At 53.5% G+C, this 14,827-nt stretch overlaps 1 protein-coding gene and 3 non-coding genes across 5 annotated transcripts in view; 2 read left to right on the top strand and 2 right to left on the bottom strand.

Moving 5' to 3' along the window:
• VAC14 (VAC14 component of PIKFYVE complex) overlaps positions 1-14,827 on the top strand; it is a 97,722-nt gene that overhangs the window by 6,508 nt on the left and 76,387 nt on the right. Inside the window, exons 1-9 of one of the 2 annotated variants that reach the window (XM_070398564.1) lie at positions 5,789-5,955; positions 8,996-9,146; positions 9,437-9,604; positions 10,370-10,432; positions 10,774-10,881; positions 11,400-11,509; positions 11,785-11,891; positions 12,843-12,977; positions 13,454-13,606. In XM_070398564.1, the coding sequence (XP_070254665.1) occupies positions 5,909-5,955; positions 8,996-9,146; positions 9,437-9,604; positions 10,370-10,432; positions 10,774-10,881; positions 11,400-11,509; positions 11,785-11,891; positions 12,843-12,977; positions 13,454-13,606 (1,042 nt within the window). In that variant the 5' untranslated portion in view covers positions 5,789-5,908. Of the gene's footprint in view, positions 1-5,788; positions 5,956-8,995; positions 9,147-9,436; positions 9,605-10,369; positions 10,433-10,773; positions 10,882-11,399; positions 11,510-11,784; positions 11,892-12,842; positions 12,978-13,453; positions 13,607-14,827 lie in introns of those variants that run through there. The other variant, XM_070398562.1, reaches the window with a different exon arrangement.
• TRNAG-GCC (transfer RNA glycine (anticodon GCC)) lies at positions 6,061-6,131 on the bottom strand. Its single transcript has one exon. It is a non-coding gene; the product is annotated as a tRNA-Gly (tRNA).
• TRNAG-GCC (transfer RNA glycine (anticodon GCC)) lies at positions 6,698-6,768 on the bottom strand. Its single transcript has one exon. It is a non-coding gene; the product is annotated as a tRNA-Gly (tRNA).
• Positions 14,549-14,619, top strand: TRNAG-GCC (transfer RNA glycine (anticodon GCC)). The gene has a single exon. It is a non-coding gene; the product is annotated as a tRNA-Gly (tRNA).

The following is a 14,827-nucleotide window of genomic DNA, read 5'->3' as shown; positions in this document are numbered from 1 at the left end:
GTTTGATTAGGCCTGGATCACAGGGTATTTTAAATTGAGAAGTTTCGCCCAGCTAGTGTTGCCCAATGGTTGAGCATCGACCTATGAACCAGGAGGTCACAGTCTGATTCCTGGTCAGGGCACATGCCTGGGTTGCAGGCTCCATCCCCGAAAGGGGGCATACAGAAGGCAGCCATGATTCTCTCTCATCGTTGATGTTTCCCTCTCTCTCTCTCCTTCTCCCTTCCTCTCTGAAATCAATTTTTCTTTAAAGTAAATTGAGAAAGTTCTCCTTTGTGGCTCTGTGGGGCCAACATTCCCACATAGCAGATCTGGGAACCGAAGGGCCTCCCCTTCCCAGCCAGGGCATGGGCTTCCCGGTTGGCTTCCTGGGTGGGCAAGTTCACCACACCCTGTCTTACATCCCTTGGCCTTTGCACGTGTACCTCCTGCCTGGCCCCTGCAAGCACTTGAATTGGTGAACTCTGGTTTAACCTCCCTGTTCCTCAGTTTCCTCCTCTTAAGTAAATGCACCTTGAAAACATTATGCTAAATGAAAGAAGCCAGTCACCAAAGGCCATGTATTGTATGGTTTTATTTATGTGAAATATCTAGAATAGGCAAATCCATAGGCAGAGTAGATGAGTGGTTGCCTGGGGCTTAGGGGGAGGGGCTTAGGGGAAAATGAGGAGTGACTTGTAATGGGTACAGGGTTTCTTTTTAGGATGATAAAAATGTTCTAAAATTGTGGTAATGGTTGCACACTTTATGAACATGCTAAGAACCACTGAATTGTACGTGTTAAAAGAGTGGATTTATGGTGTGTCGATTGTATCTTAGTTTTAAGAATAAGAATGCCTGTCGTGTTTTGTTACAGTGTGAGGGAGGCACTCCTTACGTGTCCCAGTTGTCGTGTGAAATCCAGCATGTCTCCTGCTGTCTCTGCCGTGGCTCTCCTTCATGGTTTTCCCACTGATCATGTCCAATGGATGCCTAGTACATGTGGTCAGTTAACTTAGGCCTTTCCAGAGGCCTTTGGCCCTTCCTCAGAGGCAGGTGTTCTGCTTTCCCCGTTCAATTACTGGAGACTAGTGAGCAGATGGAAGCCAAAGCACTTAAACCAGGGGTCCTCAAACTTTTTAAACAGGGGGCCAGTTCACTGTCCCTCAGACCGTTGGAGGGCCGGACTATAGTTTAAAAAAAAACTATGAACAAATTCCTATGCACACTGCACATATCTTATTTTGAAGTAAAAAAACAAAATGGGAACAAATACGATATTTGTATTTGCATGTGGCCCGCAGGCCGTAGTTTGAGGACCCCTGACTTAAACGATCAGTAGATGGAGGTGATATTTACCTAGGTTCTCTTTGGGAAATTGCTGCCTGGATATGCCGTCTGGGTACAGCATGTTACATAGAGAACTGGGGTGAGAAAAAGGCAGCAGCCCCAAATCCATGCTGTAAGTTTTATAACACAGGAATAAATACAACTCTGGATTTATCTTTTTCTATCATTTTTGGAACCAGGAGCATGGCAGGCTCTCAGTCAACATTGAGTGAATGAGCCTGATCTTGTGTGGTGTGTATACGATCACAGTTTGTTTCTTTAATTCTGACTTTGCACTAATACTGTTATATGAACACTAGAGGCCCGGTGCATGGATTCGTGCACCGGTGGCATCCCTCAGCCTGGCCTGCCCCTCTCACAATCCAAAACCCCTCAGGGGATGTCAGATAACCAGTTTCAGCCCGATCCCTGCAGGCCCCAGTGCATGAAATTTGTGTACCTTGAAAGGAACTGTGGACCGCGAGGCTGTGGTGGGCACAGGGTGGGTCTCAGCCCATCCTCTGTGCCCCCGCCCGACCCCTCCCACCACGGCCCTCGGTCCCCGGTCTGCCAGCAGCCCTGCTCCCGCCGCTGCTGCTCCCATGTGCTCACAGCACTGGCCCCGCTTGCACCCACTGACTTCGTAAAACAATTGGGGCTGGCGCCAGCAGCGGGTATGAGCAGGGCCAGTGTCAGTGCCAGTGCCAGGTGCGAGCGGCAGCTGCTGCCCCGATCGCCCCTCAGGAGCAGGGGGAGGTGGCAAAGCCCTCAGGAGCGATCGGGGCCAACAGCCTCCACTTTCACCCAATGATGGCACCAAGCGATCAGGACCAGCTCCAGGTGCCAGCAGCAGGTGTGGGCGCTGACAGCAGGTGTGAGCGCCTGGCAGGACTGCAGTGCGCAGGAGCAAAGAATTTCAGTAACCACCAGAGGCTTGCCCCAGTGACAGTGACCAGCACCCCACCTTGGTCTGGCGCCCCTGCTCACCTGCTCCACCATCCCACCATGGCCGATGCCTGCCATGTTCTGTGCTCTGCCTCCTGCTGCCAACACCTGCCATGTTCCACACGCACCCCCTGGTGGTCAGTACATGTCATAGCGACCAGTTGTTCGGTTGTTCTGCCATTTGGTCTGTTTGCATATTAGGGTTTTATATATATAGGTGTGCAATGCACAGCTCATTACATGCACTATCTTCTTTAATTCTCCCCAAACGGGCAAAATCATGGAAATTATTAGCCCCACCTTTCAACCAAGGATGTCTCCTCTAAGGCATAGGAACATCAGTGCAGCAGCAAAAACCTCTGCCACCTATTGGCTGGGACATTTGGACATCACCAAAATAAAAAGGGATTGGGGTGAAATGAAATAATCAACATAAACTGCCAGGCACCCAGTAGGCATCCAGAAGATGGGAGCTCTGATATGTGAGGAAGGGGATAGTATAGCAAGTGGGTAAGGTTTTAGCAAGTGGAGTGAGAAAAACCTAGGCTTCATTTCTGCACCTACCATCTGTAAGTGGTGTAATCCCGAGTCCTTCTGAATGTCTCTGAGCCTCAGTTTCCCCATCTGTAAAGTAGGCATTAAAGTACCACCTAATTTGGTGGTTGGTTGAAGGTTTAAATTAGGTAATGTATGTGAAGCATCTAGCACATTACTTGGATATAGTAAGTGCTCAACAAATGATTACCTATTTCCTACCTTCACAGTAGAAACCCAGCCCTAGGGTTTTATGTCAAAAGACCTCATCTGTACTCCCTGCACAGTGTGGGGAAATGTGTGGGGAAAGCTGCGTCTCACTCAGGGCCACGGTGCAGCTGAACTGGTTTAGGAGATGGGAGAGGAGCTGGGCTACAGCTGAAAGGGCCTGGGCTTTGTAGGTCATCACAGGTTCTGATCCTCCATGACCTTAGGAAAAGGACTCGCTTTCCCTGAGGCAGGGTTTCAGGGGTCCAGTGAGGGACTGTGGTTGTGTTGCTGAGACAGTGGCCCCAGGCTCTCCTTTGGCTGATGACTATTCTGAATGTCTTAACCTGCCTGTGGCTCCTCCTATCAGGGCGGGGGTGGGTGGTGTGGCACTTTGCACTGTGGGGTTGGGGCGTGTCACAGGCTTGGGGAAAGGGGCACAGGGACACCTCTGACCAGTGGAGAATGGAGGTGCTCTACCACCTCTAGAGGCACTTCGTCAGCCGGCGTTCTCAACACGAGAGGAAGCAGTCTCTCTCTGATAGATGAAACAGTGACGCCTGTGACCTTTACGTCAATGAAGGTCCCAGGCATTTGTGAGCGTGAAAGTCTCTGAGCCGAGTATTAACTTCAAAACTAGTTCGGCTTCAGACCCCCCACCTGTGGCTCGGCACCGGGAGATGAAAGAGGAGACGTGTGGTCTTTTGAAGAGAGACTAGGCCTGGCCCTTGTTCTGCCACCCTTTGTAGCTGTGCTCTTCCCTCTCCGCGTGCCTGGGAAGCAGCGGCCAGGTCCTGCTGGCGGGGCAGCTTTGGAGCCCCTGGAGAGGGCTTGGGGCACCCCTCCACCCCTGGGCAGATCCCTTCGGGACCATTCTCAGTGTGCATTTGGGGATCCCGGTAAAGATTACCTGAATTACGCCCTAGCTGGTTTGGCTCAGTGGATAGAGCGTCGGCCAGCAGACTGAAGGGTCCCGGTCAGGGGCACATGCCCAGTTTGTGGGCTTGATCCCCAGAAGGGGGCGTGCAGGAGGCAGCCAATCAATGATTCTCATCATTGATGTTTCTCTCTCCCTTTTTCTCCCTCTCTGAAATCAATAAAAATATATATATATTTTTTTAAAGATAACTTGAATTATAACACTAAGGGCTTAGGACCATCTGAAAACGATACTGATGAACCCAACAGGTTAGATTTAGCTTAGCAGATCCCCTCCAGTGTCACCAGTGCGGCAGCAGAGCTTTGCCTGTGTTTGCCCTGCACCTGGTGCCGTCCTGCAGCCTGCTGGCTGTCACGGATCCTTCCCCGGGTGGGGGCTTCCTGATTCCTCACTCACTGTGTTCAGAGATGCAAGGAATCCCGGCACCGGTCTGTCCTCAGGGAGCTGTGGAGCAGAAATGTACGCAGGAGAAGGAAGTGGCTTCACCAGTGCCTCATTGGGCCCAGAATGAGGGGTCCTGAGTCCTTCAGTGTTCCAAGGAGTGAGCTCTTCCTGGAATGGTCAGGAAAAGCAGGGGGTGGATTTGAGCTGGGCTCTGAAGGCTGGGTAGGATGTGAGGCAGAAGGGAAGCGAATAAGGAGTAGAATGAGCTGGGCCCAGAGAGAAGGCGTGTCTGGCTGGAGTGGAAAGTTATGCCTGGCATCTGGGCATTGAGACTAGAGAGGCAAGCCTGGACCTGTTTGCGTTGCCCGGAGAGCCAGGTAAGGAGTGCGGGCTTGATCCATGGCACAGCCCTTCCTGCTGCGGCCCAGAGGCTGACCCAGAGCTCTCTGAGCGGATGGCATTGGTGAGAACGTGTTTCCCCTCCAGAGGGAACCGTTGTCAATGTTTGTCTTGTCTTCCTGGACATGAGACTTTTCTGTCCCTAAGTTCAAGGTGCAGACAGTAGAGACTTGGGGTTCTGGGACCTCAGGATTTCGGCAGTGGCCTGGGGTGTCCTGAGTTAAGCCCTGGATTCAGGGTGGACGAGGCCTTCCAGCTGGTGTAGAGCAAGTGAGAAAGGTGCTGCTGGGCCTGCACAGTTGGGGGAGTGGTGAGCACAAAGATCCCCCTTCCCCATCTCCTCCCAGAGACCCCATTACTCTTACAAGCTGTCACCTTGACATTATAGCCCTGTTCCTCATACTCTTTCATTATTCAGTCCTGTGAGACTTTGTGGTCCTCAAAGCTCCCTAAACACCATTCAAAGCCATACCACTCACCATTGCAGATCACTCTTACCTTCCGGGGCTCCTTACAGCCCCAGAATTCAGTTCCAGTTCCTTGGCCCAGCAGCGTCTCCTCCACCTGTGCCCTTTACTCTGCCAAACCAAATGCCTCTCCCGTCCTCTGAGCCTTTGTTCATGCTGTTCCTCTGTTTGGGCTGCTTGGTCCTGAACAGCTCCGGAATGAACACCTACTCGTCCCTCAGAACCCCATCAAATGCTAGCCCTCACGGAACCAAATCTAATTCCCTTTCCTCCAGAGATGCTAGTCATTCTCTTTCCTGCCGGTCCCCTCCTCACCTTGCACTCTCCTCACCAAAGGTGTTTTCTTTTTCTGCTGTGCACGAAACTTCTTGTGAACTCTCTTGTTTTCTCTCCCCACACTCCACCCGAGCCCCTCAAGGGCAGGAAATGTATCCCGGAGCCTGGCTTGGAACAGGGAAGAGTGCCCTTCCCAGTCGCTCAAGGACCATTTGTGACCTGAAGCAAGGAGACAGGCGAGGAGGGTTTCCAGCATGGCCTGTGCTGCTGCAGGGCTGGGTGTTTGGATCCCCTGCTGAAACCACATCCTCACTCCCACCCTGGTGCTGCTCCGTCTGACCTGTGCAGAGCAGAAGCATGGCCCAGCCTCCTTGGGCGTGCTGTTGGCAGGCAGAGCTCCCAGCAGGCTGTCGGGCAAGAAGGAGGCCCAGCTGTTTCCGGGGCCCTGATGATTTCCCCCTGGACTCCTCAAGAACAAGGAAACGCAGGTTCTAGGTTTGTGTGGAATACAAGTCATTCTCAGCTCTCAGACTATTCACTAATTCCTTAGGCAGTGTGAGGTCTCAAATTCAACTTCTTAGGGTTTAAAAGGTTTGCTGCTGCATTGGCCGGGAATCGAACCCGGGCCTCCCGCGTGGCAGGCGAGAATTCTACCACTGAACCACCAATGCTCCAGCTGTCAGCAGCTGTGTGAGCACCTCCCTTTAATTCCAGTCCTGACTGGATATATACTGACTCAAAACATAAGGCCAGGCTCTAAATCTGCCACATCAGCACAGCTGGAAGACCAGGAAGCTTATGTGAATGCAGGAGAGAGAGAGAGAGAGAGAGAGAGAGAGAGAGAGAGAGAGAGATGTGCCTTCAGACCTCAGGACAGAAACTAGAGCTCAAGTCCTCAGTAGCAAAAAGCACATTGCAACTTTGGGTGACTTTCTCCCCTCTGATGTCTCTAATGGGTGGGTCCTTCCATTCCATGTTCACATGTTTGTTGAGCTGTTTTAAGGTTCTCGGATTTCACCAGTTTCCTGCCGGAAACTGGCCAAGGTTGAGGGGGCGCAGCAGGAGCCCCCTCACTGGTGAAGGGCATGAGGGCCTCGTACCACAGCCAGCAGTGCCTCTGGAGAACCTAAGTGCTGCTCACGGCCGGGCAGGGTTGAGGAGGCTGAGACTGGCTCCTCCAGCGGGACCTCTGTGTGAGGAGGAAACCTGCCAGGGAGAGAGGCAAAAAGAACAGCACTGCATTGGCCGGGAATTGAACCCGGGCCTCCCGCGTGGCAGGCGAGAATTCTACCACTGAACCACCAATGCTCCAGCTGTTTGCTGATGCATCTTCAGGGCTTTTCTCAAGGGACTGTATCTTATTGAGGCACAGAAGAGGCCCGGCTGATGTCGGCCTCACCTGGCTGGTTTGTCCTGTTTGGAAAGCCAGACTAGTTTATATAGAACCACCCTTGCTGGGCCTTATTATACTGCTTTGGGATTGGGGGTGGGGGGGGGGGGGAGGGAAGACACCTATGAAACTGACATTGAGTTTCCACCCAGAGGCCCTTGATTTATCCATAACCTCAGTCCCTGGGTGGGCTTGGTGGAATCTCATTCTCTAAAGATCAAAGGAAGAGGCACCTCACAGGCCATTGCACAGCCCCTTCCAGACGTGCCCGGCTCTGCTCTCACATCCACCGGCTCAGGAACCAGCCAGTTTTGTTCACCTGTTCGCACAGTGCCCGGCGCAGAAGAGGCGCCCCATACAGCTTGCTGCATTAAATCTCTACCGAACCCTGGCCAACCCCTCACTGAAGAGCGTTTTTGCAGGAATGGTCATTGCCTCATAGGATGGCACGTTTATCTTTGATCAGCCCTAACACTAGCAGGTTCCTGACACTGAGCTGGAACCACACAGACTAATGGGTACCTTTCGGGCTTGATGGTCTTATAAAATTCTTCAAGCAAACTTGAGACCCCCATTTATGCAACAGGCAAGCAGTGTACCTGCCACGATGGGCACAGAGCGATCAGACAGAGAGTCTAGGCAGCTGCTTCGAAAAGTCCCTAATCCCCAGACCGCCCTCATCCCACCTTCATCTGCTGCACTGGTCCCTCGTGCCTCGATAATGGATGGTCTTCCCCTCCCCATCCATCTCGTGCTTCTTCATACTCTTTCTGAAGGACATCGTGTCTTGGCCTTTGTGTCCACTGGGCTCTGCAAACAGAGTCTGGTCCCCGGTGGACCTGAGCCTCCTCTACTCTCCCCCACTCGGGCAGGGCTGCCTTGGGAGCATCCCCTAGGTGACCACAGGCGCCATGAGCCCAGACCTCCCTCCTCCCTGTTAGCATCCCTCACCAGGTAGACACCTCAGAGCCATATCTGTACTTCCTCTCCCGTATTACATGGGCCTCTCCTGCTTTTCTGTAGAAAGTAAAACAGTCCCTCCCTTTCTTTCCCCTGGCCTCAGCCACACTCAGCCTCTCCTTCTGGACCCTGCTCGCTGTGGGGCTCTCCTGTGGGAATTTTCAGTTTCCTCTGTCAGCCCAGCCTTCCCAGGCTACCAGCAGAAGCACTGCATTACAGCCCAGATCTGAGCCTGTCACCCCACTGCTGGAAAACGTGCTGGGTTGACATTTCCTATAACTGTCTCTGGTCACTCCTTCCGCACACAAGACTCCTCATCTTTTCCTAAACGTGATGTCTTTTCAGAGCTCCTTGCCTTTGCTTCCCTGTCCCTGCGATAGGATGCCATGCCTTCCTCTCCCTTTACCTGAAAAATGCCTATTGATCTTCCTAAGATCTGACTCAAATGGCACCTGCCAGTCAGCCCAAGAAAGTTAGCCCGTGGCATTTTTCTTGCTTCTGTAGCATCAGTGTGGCTTCTGTGGCCACACTGCTACACTTTCGTGCTTGTTTGTGTGTGGACCTTGCCCATTGGACGGGGACCTGGTTCAGCACCATCCCTGGAAATAATGACTCAGACCCAGAGAACCTCTGGCCCTCTGGCGTGCCCAAAGGGAGGGTTGAACAAGTGTTGAATAAAGATGGTTGATCAACTGACAACGCATTGTCGTTTTTCTTCTCCAACAAGACGTTCATTTGCGTTGTGTCAGATTCCCAGAAGTGAGATGGCCCCACTGTTCCTCATTCTGTTGTACACTAAGGGAAACTGAGGCCCGTTCACTTGCATTGTGTCAGATTCCCAGAAGTGAGATGGCCCCACTGTTCCTCATTCTGTTGTACACAAAGGGAAACTGAGGCCCGTTCACTTGCATTGTGTCAGATTCCCAGAAGTGAGATGGCCCCCCTGTTCCTCATTCTGTTGTACACAAAGGGAAACTGAGACCCAGAATAGGGAACAACCGTGACCCAGCCAGCGCCTCCCAGTCAGCAGCAGACCTGGGAAAGGCCTCCCCTGACATGCCTGCTCCCAACTCCTCTTTCTAAACCGGTCATCTCTCCCCGCCTCCTGCCAGCCCCAGGCCCTGGAGCAGCAGCCGGGATAGGCTGATGGCACTGGTCCTGCAGCCCCTCTCCCTCTCTCTCCAGGCTGGTCCGGGAGTTCGTGGCCCAGAACAACACCGTGCAAATCAAGCATGTGATCCAGACCCTGTCTCAGGAGTTTGCCTTGTCTCAGCACCCCCACAGTCGGAAAGGGGGCCTCATCGGCCTGGCTGCCTGCTCCATCGCACTGGGCAAGGTGGGCCTTTCTCCCGGAGGGACAGACACACCAGTCATGGCCTTGACTCTGACCCGAGACCCTACAGGGCTTTGCAGACCTGTGTTTTATTGCCGTTCTCTCCACCCTAAAGCAGCAAGGTCTTGCAGCATTATTCCCTGGCCTGGCCCCTATCCTGGGAGGCCAACCTTCAGAGTCTTTAAACCTAGCCCCACACAACGACCTGGGATGTCAGGCGGCACTGGGGTCTGGGGGCCTGGGAGGCTAGGGGCTCTCCTTTTTTGACCTGTTTCTCCTCCTCCCCACCCCAGGACTCAGGGCTCTACCTAAAGGAGTTGATCGAGCCGGTGCTGACCTGCTTCAATGACGCCGACAGCAGGCTGCGCTACTACGCCTGCGAGGCCCTCTACAACATCGTCAAGGTGGCCCGGGGCGCCGTGCTGCCCCACTTCAACGTGCTCTTTGACGGGCTGAGTAAGGTGACCGCTCCTCACTCTGGCCGGGCTGAGCTCGCTCCACCCCCCTAACTTGACCTTCCAGGACTTGAGGGCTTGCAGATAAACACATAGTTGCCAGGGACACTTGTCTGTTCGATCTAGTGATTTTTTTTAGCGGGCTTGTATTTACATATTTTCCCATCTCTCTATTCATTTACCCTTGCTGCATTTTATGAAAGTACCAGTCCACCGCAGATTGGAGGGGAAAGCTGATAGTTTGGAAAGCCTAAACTTCCCTGTAGAAGGTGAAGGTGGTGCATCCGTATACAGACTGTATTTCCCCTGTGGGAGAGCACCAGCCCGGGAGCACTAGGAGAAGCGCTATGTAGGAAGGCCTTGGAGTCCTTACGGCCCTCCTCCGCTCCGCTCTCAGTGCGTGGAGCTCCCTCCCAGGCACCAAGCTGATGCCATAGTCACTGCTGGGGTATCAGCCTCACGGCTGCCTTGGTCCCCTCCTCCCAGAGTGGAGACCGGACCTAGCAAGTTAAGATCCAAAACCCTGAGAAAGGCCGACAGGAAGCAGCCTCCTGGCCCAGGGGCAGCGGGTTATGGGACTTCCTGCAGGTCCCAGAAGTCCCTGACAGAACGGGATGCCACCCAATCTCAGTTCCTTAGCTAGGTCCCATTTTGCCCATCCCCACTTCCCCCGCCTTCTTTCGATTTGTTCCGAGCGGCGCCAGGGCCTGGCCGTGGGTTTTCCGTCGGTGTCTTGACCTCTGCCATCTCTCTCCTCTGTGTCTCTCGTAGTTGGCTGCTGACCCAGACCCCAATGTGAAAAGCGGATCTGAGCTCCTGGACCGCCTTTTAAAGGTATTTGTATTCGATTCCCACTTTTCTTTCTAGAATCTGTTTCTCACATCTGTCTGTACAACTTAGAAATTCTGTCACTGGGACACTCCTAATTTGTTTAAATTTGTTCATTTACATGCAGTAAAAGTCACTCTTTGATGTACAGTTCATGGATGTTTATCCTTACCTTGGCTGGGCTTGATGAGTGTATGGACTTAGGTCACCGGCGCAAGCAAAATACAAAACCCCATTTTCCTCTGTGGCTGCCTGACCCCTGGAGCCAGCCCTGGGCAGGACTTGGGCCAGGTCAGGCACCCCCTGCCTCTGGCTCACTCAGCAGCTCACGTGCCTTTGATCCACAGGACATCGTGACAGAGAGCAACAAGTTTGACCTGGTGGGCTTCATCCCTTTGCTGCGGGAGAGGATTTACTCCAACAACCAGTACGCCCGGCAATTCATCATCTCGTGGGTAAGGGCCGGTCCCACGCACTTTCTCCAACTGTGACGAGCCTCTAGCTTGTCACATCTCCTCTCTGGACAACTGGCCAGGTCCTGTGGCTGCAGAGGAGCCTCATTATTAATCTCATAGCCAGTGACGCCAGATAATCTGAACACACATTTATTCAGCTTGTCCCTGATGAGGATACAATTCTTTCCTTTTTCTGAGAAACTCCAGTTTCCCTTGAAAGCCAATAGGCTACTTCTGGCTGTCACACCTCTTCTAGCTTGTCTGTCCCTTCCCATGTACTCCCTGCTCCCCCGTGGCATCTGAATTTCCTGGTGGCTACATTACTACTCCCCTGCACTTTTAACCAAAGCCATAGCTGCTAGCACCCTCCGCCCGCATGTGCAGGGGGCACCTGCAGGGCCAGGAAATGCTGCCTCAGCAGGGCCCATCCTCACTGCCCAGGCCCAGCGGGTGGGGGAGGAGGAGACGATGGTTCCGGGCTGGTGTAACATTCCCTCCTGTTTCTTCCCCTGGGTCAGATCCTGGTTCTGGAGTCCGTGCCAGACATTAACCTGCTGGATTATTTGCCAGAGATCCTGGATGGACTCTTCCAGATCCTGGGTGACAACGGCAAAGAGATTCGGAAAATGTGAGTGGAGGAAGGAGGCAGGCAGCTGCCACCGTCCGGGGCCCCTCAGTGCGCACACATATCCCACACCAGCGGACAGGCGGCAGCAGAATAAGTTCCTGCTTTTCTTCCTGCTTATGTGCTTCCCACCAGGAGGAGCTAAGAGCTCAGCCCTCCGCCTCTGAAAAACATTCATCTGACAAGTTCAAAGTGTCGTTCCATCTGGAAGGCCAGCCCAGGGCAGAAATGGGCCCTGGCTGCCCTGTGCTACGCCCCTTCTCCTCTCTCATTGGCAGGTGCGAAGTGGTCCTTGGGGAATTCTTGAAAGAAATTAAGAAGAACCCCTCCAGTGTTAAGTTTGCTGAGATGGCCAACATCCTGGTGATCCACTGCCAGACCACGGGTGAGTGTGTGAAGGCCCAGGCACCGCCACCTCCTCAGGAGCTCCTTTCTCTCACCCTCTGGAAAAGTCCCGGTAGGAGTGGAACCAGCGCAACACTGGATCCGGAGCAGAGGAGCGCCGGGTCCTTATGAGAGAGATCCGGGTTCTCTGTCCACATGGAGGCCCTTTCCTTGGCCGGGCCCTGGAGGGTGCAAAATCTGGAGGCCCTCTTGGTGGGAAGCCCGGTCTTAGCACCGTGAATTGAAATGCTTGGGGTTAGGATTGTGTTTCCGTTAAACAGCTTCTGTTGAGAATCAAACCACTGCAAAATGTAACTGCTGGGCACAGCAGACTTACTATTGGTCACGAGTCTGCGGTCCGCTGGGTGGTTCTGCTCACCTGGGCGAGGTGTGGCTGGGCTTGGTCCTGCACCTACAGTCAACTGGAGGGTTAGCTGCAGCTCAGTGGTCTAGGGTAGCCTCCCTCGTGTCTGGTACTTGGCTGGCTGTCACCTGGAGCAGCAGGGACAGTGGGTCCACGTGCCCTCTTCCAGCAGGCAGCCCAGTGCACTCATATAGAAGTGAGCAAGACCTTTGGAAGCTTAGGCTTAAACCAGGCACATCATACGTTACCACCTTCTGTTGGCCAAAGTGGCAAGGCCAGCCCAGAGTGAAGAAAGGGACTCACCCCTTGATGAGAGAAGCTGGGCAGCCCCATTGTGGTGGGCACAGACGCAGAGAGGGCTAGAGAACCATGGCTGCTCTTACAGTCTGCCACAGGTTGTTGCTCCGTTCCAACATGAAACTGTATGTACCCAGGGGAGGCAGAAAGCAAGGGTAAGAGAGTACTGGTGAGGCCAGCAGCAGCATAAGCCCTTGGGACCTCCCAGTCCCATCTGTGGGCATGGTCCATGGGAGGGAGCATCTCGCTGCTCAGGCTGACCGTCCTGGAACCCGCCCCTCCCTCTGCCAGACGACCTGATCCAGCTGACAGCCATGTGCTGGATGAGGGAGTTCATCCAGCTGGCCGGCCGGGCCATGCTGCCCTACTCCTCTGGGATCCTGACCGCCGTCTTGCCCTGCCTGGCCTACGACGACCGCAAGAAAAGTATCCTTTGCTCTGGAGAAAGGAAACGAGAGCAGCCCCACAGGGCACTGTAAAGCTGCAGGACCCTGGAGTAGGGGTGGGTCTCCCTTGGGATGGGTCACCTCCAAATAGTCCCTGGGATCAAGGGAACAGGGGGTGTTGCTGAACACAGACTGGGAGCGCCAAGACAGCACCGAAGCTGTCCCTGCTTACAGATCTGGAGCAGCTCCCTGGGCCCACAATTCCAATCCCTGAGCTCACACTGCCCAGCCAGGGTGGGGAAATCCTGTTGGTGGGACGTCCACCAGGAAGGGGCCCTACAAGTCACAGGAGCATCTTGAGGGGACATCAGTGTGGCAGGAGGACATGCACTCTGTTCAGACTGCCTGTCTGCCCACTAACATGCCCCTGAAGAGGACCGAGCCCTGACCGATGCCAGTGCACTCGGGCTTAGGGAAGCCCCCCAATAGGGATGCTCCTTACATCAGTGGACCCAGGCATCAAGGAGGTAGCCAATGTGTGCAACCAGAGCCTGATGAAGCTGGTCACCCCTGAGGACGACGAGCCTGAGGAGCCAAAGCCAGTGGTGCAGAGGCAGGCAGACCCCAACCCTGACGACGCCTTGGCGAAGCAGGAGGGGACAGGCAGTGGTGAGTAGGCTTTGCCTCCTGCCCCCACCTCCCAGGCCGGGCACCAGGGAACCAGAGGTCGTAATTGATTTGGGGCCTCACTAACTACTTCCCATCTGTTAACTCATGACAACCCAATAAGGTAGGAAGTGCGATTGTCCCCATTCTACAGACGGACACGGGAAGATAGATAACACGACCAGGACCTGGCAATTGCTAAGTAGCAGAGTTGGGATTTGAACCCTGGCAGTCTGTCTGCAGAACCTGTGCTCTTAACACTTTTGCTTTAAAAACCATTACTCCTCTCCTTAATCTTTCCCTGGGCTCAGCTACAGAAATGGTTTTCCGTGTGGGAAGGGTGGAGCGTGGCAGTACAGGTCTCTTGAATCTTGGCTGTAGACATGCAGCAACCCAGAAGCTGGCTGCTCTTACTGCGCCCGTCATCCTCACAGGGGGAGCTTATTCAGTCCGTGGGAATTCTGTCAGAATCAGTGTCTTTAAAGAATGAAATGGCGCTGCTCTCCTTTCAGACGCCTTTAACATCATTGTCTTGTTTCTCTGTAACGTGAAGAAAACCATGTTTCTGCCGATTGGAGTCTGGAGTTGGACCCTCTAAATGTCATCTAGAGCTGACTGTTTCTCTCTCTTGGATGTCTGTCCTCACTGAGAGGTCACTGGTCAACTTTGGGGTGATGTTCTCCTTTACAGAATCAGCCAGAGAGTAAATGGATACGGAACCTACTCAGACCCGTAAGCCTGGGACTTTCTCCCAGGAGCCGAAAGAATCACTAACACGTTTTCTCCCATGGCCACTCTGTCTGAGCATTTCAGGCACACTGCCCCCTGGGCCTCCTCCCATGGGTGTGGCATGCTGGATTCTTTCAGGTGTCACGTTACAGCGGGGCCTGGCCTCTCTGAGCCACAGTAGCAAAACAGCTGGAGGCAGAGCAGCATGCAGCTGGAGCATTGGTGGTTCAGTGGTAGAATTCTCGCCTGCCACGCGGGAGGCCCGGGTTCGATTCCCGGCCAATGCAGCAGCTGGAACCTTTTTTGGCAGCTCCTTGAAAAAGAAAACTTGGGCAGATAATTGAGTAGGAGCCTCCCAAGGCAGGAGCTTTCTTTCTGAGAGATATTAGAAGAATCTCGGGCAGAGACATATTTTGTGAACTTTCACTGATGTCTGAGTATTTTTTCATCTTTTCATTTTTGATTCTCGTTTTAGAAAATTTGGAAAGTGGGGGG

The sequence above is a fragment of the Myotis yumanensis genome, unplaced genomic scaffold (assembly GCF_028538775.1).
Source record: "Myotis yumanensis isolate MYYU_CA2020_CCGP unplaced genomic scaffold, mMyoYum1.0.hap1 SCAF_18, whole genome shotgun sequence".
Classification (NCBI taxonomy): Eukaryota; Metazoa; Chordata; class Mammalia; order Chiroptera; family Vespertilionidae; genus Myotis; species Myotis yumanensis.
The sequence above is the reverse complement of the archived record's forward strand: the minus strand, read 5'-3'. Positions and strand labels throughout refer to the sequence as shown.